At 37.8% G+C, this 23,038-nt stretch overlaps 1 protein-coding gene across 4 annotated transcripts; it reads right to left on the bottom strand.

Moving 5' to 3' along the window:
• Window positions 1-1,545: 1,545 nt before the first annotated feature.
• Window positions 1,546-22,931, bottom strand: SPDL1 (spindle apparatus coiled-coil protein 1). 4 transcript variants are annotated; one of them, XM_032158598.2, is made up of 12 exons: window positions 22,771-22,931; window positions 18,267-18,443; window positions 15,625-15,801; window positions 13,309-13,503; window positions 12,563-12,712; window positions 12,365-12,463; window positions 12,176-12,286; window positions 10,015-10,155; window positions 8,036-8,139; window positions 7,461-7,648; window positions 4,995-5,340; window positions 1,546-2,254 (listed from the first exon to the last, which is right to left on the bottom strand). In XM_032158598.2, the coding sequence occupies exons 2-12, from the start codon at window positions 18,423-18,425 to the stop codon at window positions 2,107-2,109; spliced, it is 1,818 nt and encodes a 605-aa protein (XP_032014489.1). In that variant the 5' UTR covers window positions 18,426-18,443; window positions 22,771-22,931; the 3' UTR covers window positions 1,546-2,106. The 4 variants fall into 4 exon arrangements, with proteins under 4 accessions (XP_032014489.1, XP_058296110.1, XP_032014487.1 ...); XM_058440127.1 differs by lacking the exon at window positions 22,771-22,931 and adding an exon at window positions 22,493-22,716; XM_032158596.2 differs by lacking the exon at window positions 1,546-2,254 and having other exon boundaries at window positions 4,364-5,340.
• Window positions 22,932-23,038: the final 107 nt, after the last annotated feature.

Raw genomic sequence — 23,038 nt, 5'->3', positions numbered from 1 at the left:
ACTTAAAGCAGATTGCCTTCACCAATGAATTGAAGTCCTAGATGGAAAGACTCACCTACCCCAGCAAAGGGAAATTCTGAGGCAGACAGCCTTGAAGAGACAGAGTCTCGCTCTGTCGCCCAGGCTGGAGTGCAGTGGCGCAATCTCGGCTCACTGCAAGCTCCACCTCCCGGGTTCACGCCATTCTCCTGCCTCAGCCTCTCCGAGTAGCTGGGACTACAGGCGCCCGCCACCACGCCCGGCTAATTTTTTTGTATTTTTTAGTAGAGACGGGGTTTCACCGTGGTCTCGATCTCCTGACCTCGTGATCCGCCTGCCTCGGCCTCCCAAAGTGCTGGGATTACAAGCGTGAGCCACCGCGCCCGGCCCAGCCTTTGAATTTGAACTGCAGTGGCAGTTACCTCCCTGGGTCTATTAGTGTGACGGCTTTCGGACTTGAACTCAACATCAGCTCTTCCCTTCCCTGGTCTCCAGTCTGCTGGCCCACGCTACAAGTTTGGACTTGCTCCCACAACCATGTGAACTAATTCTTGAAAATAAACCTTTATATACACACACACATCCTATTGGTTCTAATTCTCTGGAAAACCCTAATTCTCCTACCTATAGAATATATGAAATTAAGTTGTAAAACTATAATCATTTAAATGCAAGAGTATTTGGAAAGTTTAGAATTAAATCTATCATCTATCTATGTATATAAAACTATAATCATTTAAAGAGTATTTGGAAAGTTTAGAATCTATCTATCTATCTATCATCTCATCTATCTATATCTATGTATATATGCAGATGCTCCTTGACCTACAATGGGGTTACAATTCGATATACCCATAAGCTGAAAATATTAAGTCAAAAATGCATTTAATACACCTAACCTAATGAACATTATAGCTCAGCCTAGCCTGCCTTGTGCTCAGAAAACTTACACTGGTTTACTACTGGGCAAAATCATCTAACACAAAGTCTATTTTATCATGAAGTGTTGAATATCTTATGTGATTTATTGAGTACTGTACTGAAAGTGAGAAACAGAATGGTCATATGGGTACTTGAAGTACAGTTTCTACTGAATGCATACTGTTTTTGTACCACTGAAAAGTCGAAAAATCATTAAGTCAAACCATTGTTATGTCAGGGACTGTCCGTATATGTACACACAATTAACCATAAAATTATACATAAGGGAATTAAGAATTCCTGAGGTTTCTTTTTTCCTCTTATTTCCCCCACTTTTTTTTGAGACAGGGTCTTGCTGTGTTGCCCAGTCTGGAGTGTAGTAGTATGATCACAGCTCAACTACAGCCTCGACCTCCTTACTGGGCTCAGATGATCCCACCACCTCAGTCTCTGGAGTAGCTGGGACTACAGGTGTGCACCATCATGTCCAGCTAATTTTTTGCATTTTTTTGTAGATACGGGGTTTTGCCATGTAGCCCAGGCTAGTCTCGAATTCCTGGGCTCAAGCGATCCACCCACCTCAGCCTCCCAAAGTGCTTTTTATTCCCTTTTGATAACATCCTGTTATCTATAGAGAGTAAGAGATTTAAGGATAAATCACTACAGTTTTATTTAAAATTTTAGACAAAATTTAAATCATGTATATAAATACAAAGATGAACATTGGTTCTTTAAACACTGACAAAATCCTGAAACAATATAATGCATATATTTTTAGCCACATTTCCTATTTTTACAACATAGTTTACAACCTTCCTATTTTTACAACATAGTTTAAAACTATATAAAAAAAAGTACATAGGAAAATACGATTTAAGCGTTCTCAAATACATGGCTCTGAGGGTAGATTGTTTTTATCATTTAATCCATATACAATGCAGCAAATAGATACATTAATTATAACATTTTCCTTCAGTTAATAGTTTATTCACTGTCATAGAAGCTCCATGAAGGGTCATCACTTAAGAAGCTCTCCAGGTTAGAGTCAAGCAAATTCTGAACACCTGGTCAAAGGCACATGAAAATGCCAGGTCCTGGCACAATGAATAAATAACCCAGAAGGTGATATACGTCAGATAAAGACAAACTTAAGCACCACAGTAACTTTTGAGGCAGTGGTACAGTACTCTTATTAAAGAAAAGTCTTTACTGTTGAGGGCACTGGGTCTCTGGAGTAGATTTAGAAGACACATATAGAATAGGGTGTGATTTCTTACAAGTTTCTTTTTCCAATTTGCTTGCAGTTTCTTTTCCTTCTTTAACTTCTGTTTGAAGCTTTGATTCAGCAGCTAACCTACAGGCATTAAAGCATCCACTCTGAATTCAAATGTGGTTATGAAGGATTGAAGAAACAAACCCCCAGTATAATGGACCTCCAATAAGGCATGGTATTCAAGGAAAAAAAATATAGTTGACTCTAATACTGTAAGAATATTAAGTCACTGCCTAAGAGTCTTTTTATATCAATAGGCTCAATTATTATTATTATTACTATTTTTTGAGACAGAGTCTCACTCTGTCGCCAGGCTGGAGTGCAGTGGCATGATCTCGGCTCACTGCAACCTCCGCCTCCCGGGTTCAAGCGATTCTCCTGCCTCAGCCACCAGAGTAGCTGGGACTATAGGTGTGCACCCCCACATGCAGCTAATTTTTGTATTTTTAGTACAGACAGGGTTTCACCACATTGGTCAGGATGGTCTGGATCTCTTGACCTTGTGATCCACCTGCCTCAGCCTCCCAAAGTGCTGAGATTACAGGTGTGAGGCACCACGCTGGGCCAATTATTTTTTAAGTCTAAAGAATATCTTTAAAAAGCCATGGCAAGGCCTAAATTAAAGAATTAAAATATGACAGGGCACCTATCATGATAAGCACACCTAACACAAAAACTGAAATGTTACAGCAATATTTTAATGTTAACATGACATACAAAAGGCAAGACAAAAATAACATGGAATCTTGGGCTGCATGAATAGATGTCTACTTGTTTCATATTAAAAAATTTGAGTTTCAACTAGTAGAATAAAGAAAAGATAAACAGTAGGGAGATATTCTTAAAGGCATGTAAAGATTCTTGGTAACAAGAACACCAATTAGTTTTGTAAAGCATGCAATAGTGAAGTTCCCAATAAAAGCCGTATTTATTGTTCCAAAATTATCTTAGGATTGTGTATCTAAGTTAAACAGGCAGAAAACAAGAGGTGGAAACATCTTAAGTTAGCAGATGGACTCACACACACACATACACACAAATGTTTTCTGGTATTTTATTTTTTGTTTAACAAGACAAAAAGTTTCCAACGTGCTACTTGAGTCAATTAGCCACATACATTTGCTTAAGTGATTTTTTATCAAGCAAAAAAAGGCAGAAAAAGGAATGAAGACAATACAGATAGCAAGGCTGGCACTTATCAATTCTGGAAATCCACCTCCAGAAATATACACTGGTCAAGGATGTTTATACAATGCATCACATATAAACAGGCATAATCTGCTGGATTCATTTCAGAACTCTTTGAAACCATGGGTATGTGGCAGATACTCATTTGAAGTTACTTTTTCCTTAAGAATGGCAAGTTTTTATTTTATGTGACTCAGAGGTTATAACATTATATAAAAATCCAAGGAGGGAGTAATAAATTATTATTCCTTATAATAATAGCAGCTAACATTGTTAAAGTGCTTTTACTGTTGAGTATTTAGTGGCACTGAAGACTTGGAGAGAAATCAGATAAAACATATAAGGAAGCCCTTTTACACAGGCTGTCTTAACTCTCTCTACTCAAATGCACATTAGTAAAATGTCTTATTAATCTGTCTCTACTCTCTAAGACTAATGTAGCCCTAGTAGCACCTTCAACATCTCATTTCATAGGAGATAATCCAGGCTAGCTATTGGCATATCTTTTTGAATGTCTAGATATTTGTTTTAAATGCCTCTAACAATCCCACTGCATGCAGACATCCTTCATCTTTCTTTTACTTTCTTCAATTTCCTCATTCACTTCTCCTGCTGCGCACATCCAGAACTCGAGCCTCAGCCACTGCTACTTACCTTTCCCTTCCATTCACTTTCTCTTACCTTCTGACCTCGATTATTTTTATTTTTTTATTTTTATTTTTTTTTGAGACGGAGTCTCGCTCTCTCACCCAGGCTGGAGTGCAGTGGCGCGATCTCGGCTCACTGCAAGCTCCGCCTCCCGGGTTCACGCCATTCTCCTGCCTCAGCCGCCCCAGTAGCTGGGACTACAGGCGCCCGCCACCACGCCCGGCTAATTTTTTGTATTTTTAGTAGAGACGGGGTTTCACCGCGGTCTCGATCTCCTGACCTCGTGATCCACCCGCCTCGGCCTCCCAAAGTGCTAGGATTACAAGCGTGAGCCACCGCGCCCGGCCCTATTTTTATTTTTTTAAAGGACTAAGCCCTTAGGACATTAATTCCTTCAGGCACACATATCTGACACTATTTCTTTTAGTTATAAACTCAATTATGCAGAAACTAGAGGCTTTCAAGTTTTGGAAACAATGAAAATGAGTTAGCTTTGATATGTAAAAATGTCAAAATAAGTATTAAAGCCCATTTTTGAAGGCCTAGGATAAGCAACTTCAAAAGACATAAAAAATTCACCTACGTTTTCTAGAAGGCTGAAATTTCTTAGACTACTGGAAAGCCCTTTGAGAAAGTAAGTTAATTTTTCTTTCATGGCCATGCTTGAACCAGGAGAAAAATAACAGTACATTTATTCAAACTGATAAAACATTCAGAGATGTGTTAGACTGTGATATTTCCTTTCATGAAACAGAAACGTGTAACTTTTTAATGTGATTGCCTTATTCAGGAGTCCTTTCCCTTTGCAATCAGTTTAGTCTTTCTTAAAGTTCTGGAAAAGTTGAAGGTAGGTAGATGAAACTGAGGAATTATACTGCATGCAATAGTAAGAAAGTAGATAAAGAAACAGACAGCACAGTTCATGCAGCGAGAGAGGAGAGATGGAGGGGTCTGCTGGCTGCCTGGAGGAAAAGAGGACACTGACCTGGGAGAGTTAGGGGTGTTTCCACTTCTTTCACTTAAGGCCTCAGCGTCAGCGGGAACTCCTATGAGTTTCACACATTTCTTTTCCTTCTTTAGCTGCATATCCACGGGCAGATTTTTGTGAGGAGAGAGACTGACTACTGGTGTGTGTATAGAAACTGATTTTTCTAATTGCAAGTTGTTATCTTCTAAACTGTTAGGACAGGACTGTGTCTCATCTTTTTGAGGCGGTAATCGATAAACTTCTCCCCCGACAGCACTGTCGTTGACACATGCGACTTTAGAGGTGGTTATATCCACAGGCAGCACCTCACGCCTCTTTTTCAGTACAGGCACTTCAACTGTCTCTGAGAATAAAAACGAGTGGGAAAAAGAAAAAATCTAAGAAAACAAAGACACAATCAACACAAGAAGCCAGAATTAGTTATATGTATACCTTTTTCCATTCTTTTAAAATGCAACCATCTCCTCACTGAAATGCATTGTTTGTGTCTACCTTTTATTCTTTATCATGGAATCTATATAAACTATATACTTTAAAGTTTATTTGGCTATATATTTTTCCTTGGGAATTCAATATTTTGACTCTAGGCATGAATGCTTCAGTGTTCTCTTCTGATGTTTTGAAAAAGGTGGTTCATAAGATCTCAGTGTGGAGATGAAGAGACAGTGGCAGAGTCCAGGTTCGAATCCTAATCCTCGTATTTGGCAGTCATGTCTTTGGGGAATTATTTAACCTCTCTGAGCTTCATTTTATCTGTAAAGTGGGGATTAAAAGAACCCACTTCACTTGGTATTGTGTGTTAGAAGGATTAAATGATAAGAATAGGCCAAACTTTCTGAATATTGATAATATATGCCTGTTAGCTCTACCTACAAAATATAAGCAGAATCAGCCTACTTTTATGATGGATACTTCCCTAGTCCAATCCTATCATGTCTCATCAAAGACTACTGCAATGCCTTCTATCCTCATGGCCTAATATCATTCTATCTAAACAGGTCATACACACAGCCACTGAATTAACTGCTCTAGTGTCTTTTCCCTATGCCCATTATCAATGTTTCATTTTCAACATGAAAATGTTCGTAGAGTCTGAGGAACCCTGGTAGCACAAGGGGTTGCTGTTTTTGCTCTACATTGTTGCTTTTAGACCATGATTTCCCCTTTTTCGGGCACTGCTCCTTTGAAACCCACATTATCAGGATTCACTACCCTGCCTCCTATCTATTTGCTGTGTTCAGTTCAACAGATGTTTGAAATTCATAATGGATAATTGTTAATCAGGGGAGCCTATCAGAATCATGGAAGAAAAAAAAAAGAGTAAGAGCAAGAGAATCCTTTTAAAATTGTGTAAAAACCTTCCTATTTTTGGCAACCTCCCCACTACTGTTAAGAATCATAGCAGTTCACTGAGACAATATGAAGAGAGACTGAGGCATGTACAGAGTGCAGGGACAAAAACTTGTTGAGAATCCTTAACCTAAAACATGTAACACTCTTTCAGGGAAGGGGTGTTGTAGAACCATCACATTCTTAGACTCCTTCACACTTGGCCTTTTGTTTTTGAATTTATATACAGTAAACTTCACTCTCTGTAGTATGTAAGATGCAGAGACTGTATGGTTAGGTTACTTTCTAGCTCAGTCATTAGACTTGCTAGATATTCCCTAATACGTTTCACTGTTCTTTCCTTTCCCCCGCCTTTTGGTGGAGAATGGGGTCTTGCTATATTGCCCAACCAAATCTCAAATTCCTGGGCACAGCTATCCTCCTCCCTCTGCCTCCCCAAGAGCTGGGATTACAGGCAAAGCCACCACGCCTGGCTCACTGTTCTTCCTTAATAAAAGAATTTCCAATATTTAGTTAGGAACATGGCCCCTGAGAATCAAGACTGCATTTCTCAGCCTTTCCTGTCAGCAGGTGAGGCTGCATGACTAAATTCTGCTCAATGGGATGGCAGCAGACCAACAAACACAAGAAGCCTGAATCCTGATAGCGTGGAGTGCTTTCCCAGTCCTGGAAGGCCTCCTCCAGACTTCCATCAGAGGCAGAGATAAAGACCCACCTTTTTAAAGTCTCCATTACTTTAGATTTTCTATTAACAGTCCTACCTCGTATAGCTTCCAAACATCAGCTGCTTCAACATAATTAAACTATTAGGTATGACATAAAATACTGTAATCTTAAAATGGGAAAGTCTCAAATCTCAAGTTTCTACTATACAGTATGATGAATTTAGATATCCAAAAAGGATACATGTTATATTCATGCACACCCAGTATCCAGTTCTCTCTGAATTTTCCTACCTATTTCACACAATAAATTTGCTTTATTAACTACAGGTATATAACTACAAATGAGTTTGTAATATATTTGCATAAATCTATGGTAAGAAAATAATTTGATATAATTTCTCAGGATTACTCATAATTTAAAAGACAAAAATATATGAGACATATATACCTTCAGGTTCATATTTTAGTTTCAATTCATCTAGTTTAGCTCTCAGTTTCATATTTTCACTTTCTGAAAGCTGGAGGCATCTTTCATTTGCAAAAAGTTTTCGCTCAATATCCAGAGCCCGTTGGCTCTCAAATAATGCTTTCATTCGCTGTATGGACAATTCACCTTTAGTGCTTTCAATTTCTTTGCTATGATAATGAAAAAGGAGAACCAACGAGTATTAAAACACATATAATAAGTGTAGTGGTATAAATATTTCATTGCATATTTGAACTCTTAGTTAAAAATACATTTTTCTGGGGTTTTTAGTAACAAAGAAACAATAAACAATTTAAATAATCCTTAACAATAGTAGTGTTAAATCTAAAAAATACTCGTGCATTCTTGAAAGGAAATGGACAGAGCAGGAAATAGTCTTTCACATGTACTCATGCACGAATATCTCCACAAAGATGATTTTGTTACCTTTTTGGAAAATTTCCTTTGGCAATTTCAAAAAAACTTTGTAGTCATTGACACTACTGTAATAAGCAAGTGACATGTCCATCTTTCCATCCACCAACTCAGACACTTACTTTAAGTTATCCAGCTTCATCTGAAGTAAATCTGTATAATAGGTGTTATCTTCCAGAGCACCAGAGTCGACTGAAGGCTTAGATTCCATACTTTCATATAAATTCTTAAAAAAGCAAAAATTTGTATTACTTAAATAACAAGTAAGGTTGGTGTATGTTTATTAATAATAGCACCATCACTTCCTGAATTTATATCCCTTGGCGTGTACTACACTAAGAACTATGCATTTAACTTATTTGCCTTCTGAAGTAGGTAAAATAATTAACATTCCTCTCTTACAGATAAGGAAACAGGCTCCAAATGCAGAGGAAAGTAAACCAAGAAGAGAGAATCTGAACCCAAATCTGACTCCAAGGCCTAGGCTTCTAGCCTTACCTACATGCTCTGCCTTCCCTCTCCTGGCTTTTAAAATAGAAAAATAAATGCCTGCTGGATTGAATTCTGGCCTTTGTAACAAAACCATAAACTGGAAAAATATGAAAGAAAGATGAGAGCCTTACACTTACATTTGATGTACCCCTCTTCTGAGGTTCTTACCCCCCACCCCAGGCAAGAATGTAGTGCAAGCTCTTCTGAGACTGATGGAAACTATACATTTCTCTAGTGGGATAAAAAAGGTAAATCTGCTTAAAAACTTGAAACAATTTCAGGTTATAAATAAAATTCCCCCGATTTAAGGCCATAATTTTCAAAGTATAGTTCTGAGCCCACTGATGGAACACATAAGGCTGCCAATTTAACCAAATCTGTAGTTCTTTCAACAGTTTTTATAAGACACAGAAATAAAGTTATGTAAACTTAAGATTTTATGACATACTAATGGCTACAATTTAGAATGCCTAAGAGGTTATTAACATTTACAAAAATTTGTCATTTAAAACTTTAGTTCATTAGGAGGTTAATGAAGATATCAATGTTCCCTAAGTTAATTTATAAAATCTTAAATTGCATGCAATTTTAATAGAAAGCCAACAAGCTTTTTTTGGTGCTAGACAAGATGTTTGTAAATGAAAGCTAACATTCAAAAATAGACAGGAAAATACTGAAAAAATAAAAAGTATAGTGAGGAAACAGTCCTACCAGATAAACATACTTAAAAGCCTTTATAATTAATAAAACAGTGTGGTACTGACACACAGAGAAGCAGACCAATGGGGTAGACAGAAAATTTAGAAACAGACTCAAGTATATAGGGAAACTTGATGTATGATAAAGGTTTCAACTCAAATCACTGGGATCAAGATTGATTTTTTAACAAATGACTCTGGGACAACTGCCTACCTGTTTAGAAGATAAAATTAGATTTATACCTCAAATTATATACAAGAATGAACTTCAATGGGGATCAGATCTCTAAATGTAAAAAATGAAACCACACACGTACTAGTAGGAAACACGGGTGAATTCTTACACACACACACACACACACACACACACACACACAAATGCTTACACAAATACCATTCTCCACTAAAATAAACCAATGTTCCTTGAAGAAATGCTAATCCCAGAGGTGGGACAGGTGAGCTAGGAAAACCTTGTTGTGCCATAGAGTAAGGAAGTATTCAAGTAAGAGCACTTCGACTACCAAATCTGGGACAATTTGAGTATCAGAGTAAATAAAGCAAGCAATGGATTAAACTCATAGGATAAAATATGAATCCATGAGGCTATACTGATATAAATAAATGAATGAATAAGTGAGGAAAAAGATTTTTATTTTCTGTCCCTTTATTAAAATTCCAACTAATAAATATAGAAGAAGTGATGGAATTACCCATTTAGCAATCATCACAGAATTATATTTCAGGCAAGAATCACCAATGGATGTTTAAGTATAAGGACAAACAGGCATTTACTTAGTCTCAAAGTATCTCCCACAAGATATTTATTAATAATTTAAACTTAAAATACAAACCAAATTTTAAGGTATTCAAATCAAAATTTCGATGTGTGTTTTTTTAAGTGTTATACATACCTTAAATTTCTCCAGATTTCTAATTTCACCTAAAAGATGTTTTATTTCACCATTCTTCTGCTCCAACATGGCAAGCAACCGTTCCTGCTGCTCAAATTCAGTTTGAGACCCTTTCATCTGTAGCAACGTGGCGATTTGTAACTAGAAAAATAAAATTACCGCCTCTAATAAAATTAAGTGAGAGAAAGATTCTGATAACTACTTTTTTGATACAATTCATAGCTTGTACTATATTACTTTGAACTCATTTTGGAAACTAAACTAATTAGCTATTTCTAATCTAATAATAAATTTTTTTGTAGACATAACATTTGAATACTTATTTTGACTACTTATGAATAATAACTGAAGTCTGTAATGTAATTATTTGTACTTTTGTGAAACATAAAACTGACTTGCATGGCTGTGGTCTGAAAGCACACCACTGAACTGGTAAGTAAGCCTGGCCAAACGCTGCAGACTGCTTATCATAAGCACTCGTTCTTATTAAGGTTCTGATGGGTTTCTCAAAAATTTTAATTAACTTTAATTAAGTGAGGAAAACTAAGCTACTGACAGCCACAAATGTTAGATTCACAAATGACATGAAAAGCAAAGATAAAAGGCTATCTTGGTATACTGGGGTAATCTTCAACACACCATGTTTTAATTTTTTTAGAGCAGCACTCAACTTACCTAATTATACCTCCCCCACCCCAAATCTGGAGTTGCAAAGCTACCAGAGGGGAATTAAGTAGACTCTAAATCTAGCATTTCTTTCTGCCTTTGGAAATTTCTGGAGTTGAAAAGAGTGCCTATTAGTTTAAATATAGTTTTGAGTAAAACAAGCAATGATATGAGGTTGCAGATGACTTTTAACATTTTAAAGGATACCCTTTTTGTTCCTGTTCCAGATTGGAGGCTAGGTCCACTTAGCCTAAGATTCAGAATGCTTCTAGTCTCTAAAGATAGTTTGGGACATCATGCAACATTGGTAGATTAAAAGTAACCCCAACAAATACTGTAAGAAAACTAAAGTAAATGTGAGAAAATTTATAAAGGAATACTTCCCAGACAGGGGAGAGTCTCAGGAAATGAGGCAGCAGAGTCTGCACATCCTTAGAAATAAAATTCACAGCTGTTGTTCATTAAACACTCATTTGCCAAGTAGCAGGTAAGTATTTTACTACACTTTCATTTAACTGTAGGACAATTCTAAGAGGGGGTTCTATCATCTCCACTTAATAGATGAGGTACTGACGCTTTGAAAGTTAAAATACTTGTCCAAGATCACAGAGCTAGCAAGTGACAAAACTATGATTCAAACCCAAATCCACCTAACTCCCAAGTTTAATCATTAACCTTTCCCATTTCTTTGGCAAAGCCCATCATTCTGAATAAAAGGAAGGAAGCCTTTCCAGATTCCAATTACTACCTCAGTAGAGTGAGGCACAATGGATGAAGGATCAGGATTCTAAGGACTGTTACAATACTGAAATCTTTCTAATTTCCACATGTTTTTCTGCTACCTCTTATTTGGCTAGAATGACAACCAACAAAACCCGTAAAATTAAAAGGGTCTATGTGCTTGACTTGAGGGGCTAAGGAAAGGGAACCCTGAATAATCCAAATTTCACTCCGTAATAAGCCTTGGTGAAAGAGCAGAGGAAAGGTGAGGCAGCGAGTTTCAGCTGAAGTAGGAACCCTAGGGCTATGCTTGGAAAGACATCAGGCCAAGAATAAGAAATACTTTTCTTTCTTCTACTCCACAAAGAAAGATTTAAGTCAAAGCTAGTGAGTAACCATTAAAACAAACAAACAAAAATCACTGCTAAATATACTATTACTAAATATTCATTCCAAGATTTTTAAAGTATAAATGAATCTTTTGATTAATTTCAAAACTGATTTTTTTTTTTTTTTTTTTTTTTTGAGACGGAGTCTCGCTCTATCGCCCAGGCTGGAGTGCAGTGGCGCAATCTCGGCTCACTGCAAGCTCCGCCTCCCGGGTTCACGCCATTCTCCTGCCTCAGTCAAAACTGATTTTTTGAAATCATGCAGTTCTAGAAATAACCATATAAGTACACTCCTTGCAGGAAAAGCTAGTTTCTTTGATGTATTTGTACATGTAATGGTGACACAAAATTTGTTTAATAAACCTTTGGTAGTGATAGTTCTATACCTTCATTCTCTGCATCTGTTCTCTGTTAAATACATTTTGCTTCTTTAGTGACTGATATTTGACTTTCATACTGATAAGCTGACGTTCCATTGCTGCCCTTCGATCTTCCACCTACAAAATATTAACATGCTTAATTGTTCTGGTAGTAAATGAAAATACCAATTTAGTAGTTAGGATACTTATAAGTACCTCTGCAAACAAAGAGTTGCCTTTACTATTGGGATCCAAGGCTTGCTGGAGTGCCTGGTCCAACTGTACCTGAAGATCTTGATTTGCTACACGAGCTTTCTAAATTCAAAAGAAAACAATTTAGGCAACAGAGATTAGATTAGCAAGAAAATAATTTATGATAAATTGGAAAATATGATGTTACTGTAATCACAGTACCTCTAGGGCATTATAGTAAGAAACTGCTTCTTTTTCTCGCTCCTCTTTTTCCTCTTTAAGCCGGTCTACCTGGCGCATTAGGTTAGTAATAAGAAGTTCTAGCTGTTCTTGTCTGTATTGTAGTTCATTCACTTCTTCTTTGAGGGTGGTCTATTTAACAGGAATTGAAAAGGAGGAAATTCTCTTGAATAATCTTTCATTTGTCAGCTGCTCAATTTATCTCAGTTGTGGTTCACATCCAAAATTAAAACTAAAGAACCAGTCAAAAGCTGTCAGGTACATACTAAAATAATAGAAATTACTATTACTGTTAAATTTTTCAACAAGGAAACAAATGGATTTAGAGACTGCCCTTTTTCCTCTATGAATTTCAGGCTTTAATTTTTAATTAACCTTAGCTTTCAATGAAAAAACCAAGTTCACATGCATTTCAACTTCCACTGAGCCAACGTTTTACACTGGGCTCTTATGATAAAATCTGGGATCAGAGTATATGCCTCTAAATTCTTCCAGAGGTTTCATTAATCTAAAAGAAAGGCTGCCTTATATAATCATATAAGCTAAAGCTGTATTATGAATGAAGTCATTCACCTAAAAAAAACCCATTTTTTAATTAGTTAGATGCAAGTTCGGTCAAAAAATGTTTCAGCCTTCAAACTAGCTCTTAAGAATTATTACCAAAACATGTAAAAATATGCCGGAAAAAAAGAGAGAAAACCCTGAGAAACACATGCCATAAAAATTACCTTCATACTCTCCATTTCTGTCAGCTCAATTTGAAGAGCCAGCATCTCTGAAGACATGCTTTCCTGCACACGTTCAGACATTACGCGCAGTTCCTCTGATTTACAAGAGAGGAGTTCCTTCTGATGATCTACTTGGTGCTTCAGTTGCTTTTCACTAAGCCTGGCTTCATCCAATTCCACTTTCAGTTTTTCTATCTAAAGCCAAAAAAAAAAAAAAGTCATAAATTGAAACTTTTTTCCTTCTAAAAAAACATCACTGATTGAACTGATTGAACGAAACTTACTGAATGATGATACTATTGGAGTTTCCTATTTGCCCAAGGTTAGGCATCTTTTAACAGATAGTGACACACCTTGTTTAATAAACACAGAAATAATCCATGAGCAATCAGGGTGGGTCTGATGCCTCAGAAGCAATCTGGAGGCACTATGATGGTGACCACTTGGCTACGGTGTGAAGAATGAGTGGCATGAAGAGAAACAATGGAAGCAAGCAACCTGGTCAGAAGGCTACAGCAGTAGTCCAGGGAAGAGATGATGAACGTCTGGACTGGAGTGGCAGTAGCGTCATAGATGTTTTGTAGCTCAAGTTCTTAGAACTTGATGAATTAAATGTGAGAAATAAGAGAAGAAAAGGTATTGAAAAAACTCCACATTTTGGCATAAGTTATTTGAGAAAATCAGTAAAACAAAATATTTCACTAATTTACTCTTTGCTCCACCAAAAAAAAAAAAAAAGCCATCTCTATAATTAGCCTTACCTCAGTCCCTGAATACTCCCTATATTACTCTTTTTTGTTTAGGTGATGAAAACTTTCGCAAAAACAAAAATAACAACCAGTGGGGTAAAAAAGCACATCATTATCAGTCATTAGGGCCTCAAATCCGACTAGTTTCAGACAAGCTGGATGATATTACCTGTCAGAATGGTATGCAAGATGATTATATATTACACAAAGGTATATTCAGATAGCTATGTTTGTTTTAGTGTATACTAGAAAAAAATAAGCAAGCTTAAATATGTAATTTTGGCCAGGCGCGGTAGCTCAGGCCTGTAATCCCAGCACTTTGTGAGGCCGAAGCGGGTGGATCACGAGGTCAGGAGTTAGAGGCCAGCCTGACTAACATGGTGAAACCCCGTCTCTATTAAAATACAAAAATTAGCCGGGCGTGGTGGCATACACCTGTAATCCCAGATACTTAGGAGCCTGAGGCAGGAGAATCGTTTGAACCTGGGAGGCGGAGGTTGCAGGTGAGCCGAGATCATGCCACTGCACTCCAGCCTGGGCAACAGTGTGAGACTGTCTCAAAAAAAAAAAAAAGAAAAAAAAAAGTAATTTCATTGATGTTTCTTAAAATCAGTAAACATTTAAAGAGACTCAATGAGAAATTAAGTAATAGTATAGGTGGTATACAGAAAAAGAAAAATCTTACACGCTGCTATACAAGAAGCTGAAAATTGGATAACAGACTTCTGAGAGAGGAGGACAAAAGTCAGGCAAGTTTTGGTAGACAGGTGTCTGGAAAAGTCAAGAGTACAGACTATACACAAAGCAGATACATGATAAAAAGTTCTGGATTCCTTAGAAGCAACCTGAAAGCACTGGGTACCTGGGAAAAGGGAAAACCACTGACCAATCATTTATCTTGCATTTATGTTTGAAATGGAGCCAGTGTAACATGTTGTTAGACTATGTAGTGATTCAGTGACACAGCCTTTGGAGTCAGACAGCCTCAGTTCAAATCTAGATGGAGAATTTCTAGTTCTTGAATTGTGTCCAATTTACTCGGTCTGTCTAAACACTGGCTCTCTCATCTAGTATATGGAGATAATAATGGTACCTTCCCACAGAATTATTTTAAGAACTGGATCACATATATTAGTTTATCTTCAGTAAACAAACTATGAAGTGTCATTTGTAATGCACATTAACTAGTAAGAAACTACTGGCCTGTTTTACAGAATTACAAAGCATACCACTGACTGCAGGGAAGGCTAGGAGACCAGGCTTTCTGCAAGGGGACTACTGTACTCACTATCAGCAAGGAGGCCATGCTAGTCAGTAAACTAAACCTTCACAAATATCCAGCAACCAAAATTAAATAATTGTATTTAATTAGTAGGATATAATTTATACAAGTCCCTTAGACGAACTCTTGTATCTCAGTGTTCCCACCTCCAATATTAAGATAAAGAAGACTTAGATCTTGGCTATTTTGCAAAGCTGACACTTAAGAAAATCTTTATCATCTAAAGTTTACAGATGGCTGCATAAATACGGAATATTTTGCGCTGAAATACACAGATATCCCAACCTTAGTTTTTAGTTCATTCACTTCCTGTCCATGGCTTCTGCTTAGTTGTTCTTCCAATTTCTCCAGGTGCATTTTTTGTTGTTGTTTAATAGCTTCACATTCGCAGCTCAAACTTTCTAACATTCGACTCTTGAGTTCAACTTCTCTTTGAAGGGTATATTTTTCTTGTTCATAACTCTGAAAACAGATTCAATTACAATTCTATTACATAAAAATAGCCTAAAGCCATTACATATAATCAGTTTTCAACTTCAATTGTTTCATTTTTATTTCAAGCATTTGCTGCTTTCCAAATAACAAAGACATGTTAAACCTGGAATAACTTTGTAGTTAATCAGTCTTAATAAACCCCTGAGGTGTATTTCGAGACTATGTTAAACCCATGCAAGGGATACCTTACTGCTTCTGTGCCTTGTCAATGAAGTAAAATGTGCTCCACGGTATGTCAACATGTCAAGTCAAGTAATCTCTGCTAACAACAAAAAAAGATTTAACAGCACTTAAGCTTTCCTCATGAGAATTATTAGTTTGATAATGAGATGCTCTACTTGTAGCTCTGAACACAATGTAGTAGTAATAATAGTAGAAAAAAAGAAATACTGAATTAGCCTTTACTTTCAGAATGTAGTCATCTGAGAAATGTTCACAAAATGTCTATCAGAATGAATGCAGTGCTGAGACAAAAGGAGTAATTAAAAGGGCTTTTACTTACTCACAGGGAAGTTTAGACATTAAAAAGGTTATGAGTATGAACTCCTTCGAGAGGCTTTAAAAAATGTTAAAATATTCCCCTCAAAAACCATTTTATTTTGAAGGAAGGCAAAGAGTATTAACTGTTAAACACTGAAATCTGACAAGTTATGATTCAAAATGATTAAGTATAACAGTTTTATTTTCTATTAGTGATATTCGTAATCTTTACTTTGCCTTTATGACTTTGCACTCAGTTCTTGGTTTACAACAGTACTATGTAGAAACACAAAGGTTGCCATCACTAGTTATTTTTACCTGCTACAGATATTTTTTACCTGCCATATTTACAATGTTGAGATTCAAGTTTAAATATGTTACTGAGCATTTGCTAAATTACCCAGATTTATTCATTCATTCTTTTAAGAAATAATTGTGTGGCAGGCATTCAGGATAGTGAACAAGGCACACAAAATTCCCTCTCTCAGGGAGTTTATAATCTAGAGATAATTAGCAATGCAGATAATTAAGAGTGAATCAGGGCCAGGCACAGTGGCTCATGCCTGTAATCCCAGCACCTTGGCAGGCCGAGGCAGGCAGATTACTTGAAGCCAAGAGTTCAAGACCAGCCTGGCCAACATGGTGAAACCCCGCCTCTACTAAAAACACAAAAATTAGCCAGACGTGGTGGCACACATCTGTAATCCCAGCTACTCGGAAGGCTGAGGCAGAAGAATCTCTTGAACCCAGGAGGTGGAGGATACAGTGAGCCAAGATTGCGCCACTGCATTCCAGCCTGGGCGACAGAGCGAGACCCTGTTTCAAAAGAAAAAAAAAAAAAAAGTGAATCAAGGCAACTTTACATTACATAGTAAGGGCTGGCCTCTCTGCTGAGGTGACACTTAACTGAAAGCTGAAGTCTGAGGACTCAATCCAAGAGCAGTGAGGGGTAAACAACTCAAAAAAAGGCAACAGCTGGTGTAAAGCCCATAAGGGAGGACTAGTATAGTCAAGAATAAGGCAAAGCAGTTTGAGGTGAGGTCAGAAGCTTGGCAGGGGTCAGGTCACATAGGGATCTACAAACCCAAGGATGGAGCTCAGATTTTGTTGTAAATACAATCAGAAGCTGTTGTATGGTTTTTAGCAGGGCTGTGGCATTACCTTTGGTGTATTCTTCCATGACCACTTAGATGCTGAGTGAAGAATGAATGGCATGAACGGCAACAATGGAAGCAGGCAACCCGGCCAGAAGGCTACAGTACTTGTCTAGGAGCGATGACGGTGATCTGGACTACAGTGCCAGTAGCAAAGATACATGCTTTGTAGTCCAGTTCTTAGAACTTATTAATGAGTGAAATGTGAGAAATAAAGGGAAGATATTGACTAAAAGTTCTAGATTTTTGGTATATAAAGAAACCAAAAATATACCAAAAATCTTTGGTATATAAAGATTTTTGGTGTTCAAGAAACTGAATGCTATTACATTTACTGAATAAGCTAAAGAAAATCGTAAAAGAATATTTGGTTAATGGACAGGGAATCCACTCTTCTGTCTGTGTTAAGTTTGAGAAGTCTATTAGTGGGCAGTTGAACACAAACCTAGATTTCAGAGGGGGAACTAAGGGCTTGGTGTAGTGTCATGGGGCACTTAGATGTTTAGAGGTCTAAAACAAGCGAGGTCATCTAGGAAGTGTGCAGACAAAGCAAAATCTGGTAGTAAATGTGGCAAAGAGAGTAATGATAACTTGATCTTTCAAACTCTGAATACACTAGGTTGGAAAGAATAACAGGAATTCATTTAGTTCATTCTTCTTTAACAGGGACGGGGCAGGGAGGGAACTAGATCTAAAATCTTCAGAAAAGAATAAACTAGTGCTACTATTAATTGCTAAACAGGACAAATCTTCAATAGCTAAGTACACTCTTGCAGACAGAGGAGTCCAGAGTCCTACCTCAGTCATGGTCATCATTTCATTACGACATTTATCCAACTGATTCTGTAATTCATTTTGACTCTCTACTAGTTGTAAACCATACTGTGCAGCTTTTAGTCGCTCTTCTTCAGCCTCTTTGAGCCTGCATCGAAGATCTGCGATTATATCTGCCTCCATGTTCTTTTCTTTAGCCAACTGTAAATAGAGGAAATAAAACTACTTAAGCTTATACAAAAAACTCCATGCAATAATATCAATAATAGAAGAAATATATCTACTCAATACTACTGCCATATAAAAACATTAAAATTTTCTTCCTGACTAATAAGTAGTCAAATTTGCATTCTTGTTCCAAGATCAAGAACTGTTCTGACAATTCTGTTACTGATTTGGGATTAAAAATTAAAGAGCAGAATAGAATACATTTAATTTTGCTTCGAAACAGTTCACCATCAGAAAACTGTTCAGTTGTTGTATGCTAAGCTTCCAATATGTTAAGGTAAGGTTGGTCTCATAATTGGACCACTATCCATATAATCAAAATTAAGGGAATAACAAAAAAAGTAATCAAGAAACCTCATAGTAGCAGGTATGGTGGCTCATGCTTGTAATCCCAGCAACTGGGGAGGATCACTTGAGGCCAGGAATTCGAGACCAGCCTGAGCAACATAGCAAGACTCCATCTCAATCAATCAATCAATATAAATAAGGTGGGGATGGTGGCAAGCCCCTGTAGTCCTAGCTACTTGGGAGGCTAAGGAGGGAAAATTGATGGAGTTAGAGGCTTCAGTGAGTTATGAACATGGCACTGACAGAGCAAGACACTGTCTTGAGAAATAATAATGATAATAACAATAATACCACCAGAAAAGGAAGGTCTGGGTACTATAAATACATAAAATATAAAAAGGCAGCCGTGAATAAGGCTCATAAGGTAAAGTAAGGAATATCATGTCTGTAAATTTTCACAACAGTGTTAACTTCCTGAATATATTAAATCTGCTCTCCTGGAAAGAGATTCACTAGTATTTTTCTAGTTATTCATAAAAGTATGCAAGAATAGAAACCATATCCATAAGAATTAAAGGATGTTGCTTTCATTCTAGATTTATAAACAAAGACTTAAACATTATATATAGAAACATTCCACTTTAATCAATCTTACTAATTATCCTTTACTATTTGGTCCCAGCCTCCTAAGCTAGACTCAAATTCACCTTTGCCTTCAAAGCGCACCAGGCCATTACAAGATGTTCCCCCATGTCTCAAGTCAATGTGGTCATTCACTGAACAAGTATTTCTTGAATGCCTTATATACTAGGTTCCATTCTGGGCAATTCAGATTCATTAGGGAACAAAATGGATGAAAAAAATCTCCTCCCTCATGAAACTTACATTCTAGGAGGAGAAGATAAACAGTAATAGAATATTAATAAATTAGAAAGGGGAGATGAGAAAAAATAGAACAGAATAATAATCTGGGAAGAAGAGATAGGTGATGTAACCAGGAGGCAGAAGATGAGAGAATCAGCCATGCAGCTATTTAGAAGAATGTTCCAGCAAGAGGGGAATCCTTAAGGGAGGAAGAAGCCCAGGGAGTGAAATTTGGCTAAGAGAATAGTAGAGAGTGGGCAAATTAGGCCATTATAAGGACTTTGGCTCCTACTCTGGGTGACATGGGAAGTCATTCCAAAGTCTGGAGTAGAGGATCTGATATAATTTAAAAGAATCATTTGGGCTGCTATGTTGACTAGTTTAGAAGGGGAACAAGGCTGGAAGGAGAGACCATGTGAAATGGCTCAGACTAGGGTGGCAGCATAGGAGGCTGTGAGAAATGGCCAGATTGTGAAAGTTTTGAAGGTAAGGTCAATATGATTTTCTGAAAGATACAATTTGTGATGTGTGAAAAAGGGAAAAGTAAAAAATGCCTCCAAGCCTTCTGGCCTGAGCACCTAGTGAAATGGAATTGCCATCAGCTGAAGCACTGATGTAACTAATGTTTTGGAAATAAAATCAGGAATTTGAGTTTTGAACATGAACTATGACAAGTAGGCAATTGGATATATGAGAAGAGGAATCTTGGCTGCATATGTATATTTGAGATTATCAGTCTATAGAGGATAAAAATATTTAAAGAGAAATGGACCAAGGACTGAACCCTGTTATGAGGTAGGGAAGAAGACAGTGGAGAATCAGGAGTGACCAGTGAGGTAGAAGGAAAACCAGGAGTATGTGTTGTCCTAGAAGGCAATAAACAGTGTATTAAGGAGGTGGGAGTAATCAATCATGCCAGATGCTGCTGCTAAGGCAATTAAGGTGAGGGCAGAGAACTGGCCATTGAACTTGAATTCCTGGAGGTCTCTGGTGACAAGAACAGTTTTGATATACAAGTGGGGGTGAAAGCCTAACTAGAATGCTTTCGAGAGAGAATGGTAGGAGATAAATAAAGATAGCAAGCACAGGTTTGCTGCAAAAGATAATGGATAAACGGAGCAGCAGTTGGAGAGGAAGTGGGGACAAGTTTTTTTGTTTATTTTTAAGATGGAAAAAAAAACAGTGTTTGTAGGCCATGGGATAAATCCAGGAGAGAAGAAACACTGATGATCTAGAAGACACTGGAGAATTGCTAGTGATGTCCCTGAATAAACAGGATGAGGTTTAATGTAGAGAGACTGGTTTTAATAGAAGCATGGATATTTCATTTAAAGCAAAGTACATGAGTTCAGATGCTGATAAGCAGGTATAGTGGTGGAAGTCTGTGTAAGTAACCTTTTAACTGCTTCAACTTATCAATGAATTAGGAAGCAAGCTCTTTAACTGAGAATGAAGACAAGGGAAGAGATATAGAGTTTTAAGAGAGAAAAAAAGGTGTTCTAGGTAATCCCAGCTTGGCAGTCACTGCTCTAAAATGCAAGACCTTTTCAAAGCCTGTACATGACAGGGCCAGCTAACTAAATGTTGTACTGTTTACAATAACTTACATTCGTTGAGGATTTACCATTTGCCATGCTAAGTGCTTCAAATATATTATCTCATCTAATTATCTTGATGAGCCTGAGTTAAGTAAATACTGTCATCTCAACTACCAAAACAAAAATAGGGTTAACCTGAAGACATTCCAGCCAGGCATATCCAGAGAAGCCAAAAAAAACTTGCTCTAGTTTATTCAAAAGATTTGCTGGAATTCTTATTGTGTCAGACATTGTGCTAGTGTTGACAACACAACGGTAACCTAAAACAATATTCCTGTCTTCTTGAATCCTACAGTCTATTAGGAAAAGACATTAAATCAAGTAATTGAACAATCAAGTTACAAGTATGATAAGTGCAAGAGAGAGAGATGTACGCTACCTGAGCCTGTAACAAGGGGGAGCTGTCCTAATCTGGGGGGCAGCGGGTAGAAGGGAACATGGACAAAAAAATTTTCCTGAGGAGGTAACTTTTCAGCAGAGGTGTAATGGATGAGAAAGAGTTAACCTATCAATCTACAAAGAGAGATAGCCGTGGTTGATTAAAAACTACTAATGTGTGACAGACATTGTGCTTGGTGCTTTATATACATTCTTAGTCAATCTTCTCAACAACTTCAAGAGGTTGAAGGTATTTCCCTCATTTTACACATGCAAGCTGAGGCATAGAAAGTTTAGGTAACTTGCTTAGGGTTACCCTCAAGTTTACAGGCGAAGTGTGATGGGAACTAGAATCTACCTACAAACCCTGGTGCTGCAACCATTTTTCTGTCCTGCTTCTCAAAAATATAGCACACACAAAGCATTTGGGAGATAGGAAACTCTGGGAATCAAACTGCCTGAGTTCTTACCCCGCCTCCACTACTCACTGGCTGCATGAACTTGGACAAGTTATTTAATTTCTTGTTTAATCATCTATAAAAACAAGCACAATAACACCCACCTAATCGGTTATTGAAAGGATTAAATGAGATGACGAATGAAAAGCAATTAGGGTAGAATCTGACACGGCTGAGGCAGTGCTGTCCAGCAGAAATATAACGCGAGCCATGTAGGTGATTTTAAATGTTCTAGGAGCCATCATGTTTTAAAAAGTAAACACAGATGAAAAATTAATTTACATATTTAACCAAATATACTCAAAACATCATCATTTCAACATGTAATCTTTATAAAAATTATTAATGAGGTATTACTCTTTGTGCGCTATCTCTGAAACCCAGTGTGTATCTCCTATCTGCACCATTTCTCAGTTCGGGCTAGAGGCTACCGTACCCGCACAGCGCAGATCCAGTGGCGGTTATCGTTTTGAGGACCCGGCAACCGACCCGGCCTTCCATATTTGTCCAGAATCTCTGAGGGCGACGAGGCGGTCCAACGGAAGATTAGACCGGCTCGGAACCCAGTGTATAAGACCCCAAGGTTCCGGGGAAGGAGATGTTTCAGCTAAAGGCCTCGGCCGAGACCCCGGCCCTTAGCTTTCTTTAGGGCCTGTTCGACTCTCCCCACTGCCGCTGTCCACACCCACCTCCCACCAGGCCCCTTGCCCCTACCTCTCACGCTGGTCTCCTGCTGCCGCAGCCAGCGGCTCCTAACGGGAGCTCAGGGAGTCCACATTCAGGACGCGAACTCCCCAGTCGCCGGCCCATTCACTCTGCTAGCTCCCGAGTAAGCGCCTGGGCTTTTTGAATGCAGTTCCCGCGAGAAGTCCCACGTCTCACGAGACGTCCGCCCAAGCCGCGCGTAAAGGAAAAACTAAGAAAAACGCCCAATGGAGCGCCCGCCCCCTCCTACAGCTACTGCGCATGTGCGAGTGGCGCG

This window comes from Hylobates moloch, unplaced genomic scaffold, assembly GCF_009828535.3.
Source record: "Hylobates moloch isolate HMO894 unplaced genomic scaffold, HMol_V3 SCAFFOLD_6, whole genome shotgun sequence".
NCBI classification, from domain to species: Eukaryota; Metazoa; Chordata; class Mammalia; order Primates; family Hylobatidae; genus Hylobates; species Hylobates moloch.
This window is presented reverse-complemented; position numbering and strand designations above follow the sequence as displayed.

Excerpts from the sequence above, each read along its gene's own strand:
- SPDL1 (XM_032158596.2), bottom strand. The coding sequence starts at position 18,425 with ATGGAGGCAGATATAATCGCAGATCTTCGATGCAGGCTCAAAGAGGCT. Across the intron at positions 10,156-12,175 it reads AACAGATGCAGAGAATGAAG|TTACAAATCGCCACGTTGCT; the intron begins GTATAGAACTAT and ends TTATTTTTCTAG. Across the intron at positions 8,140-10,014 it reads GAAATCTGGAGAAATTTAAG|AATTTATATGAAAGTATGGA; the intron begins GTATGTATAACA and ends TGCTTTTTTAAG.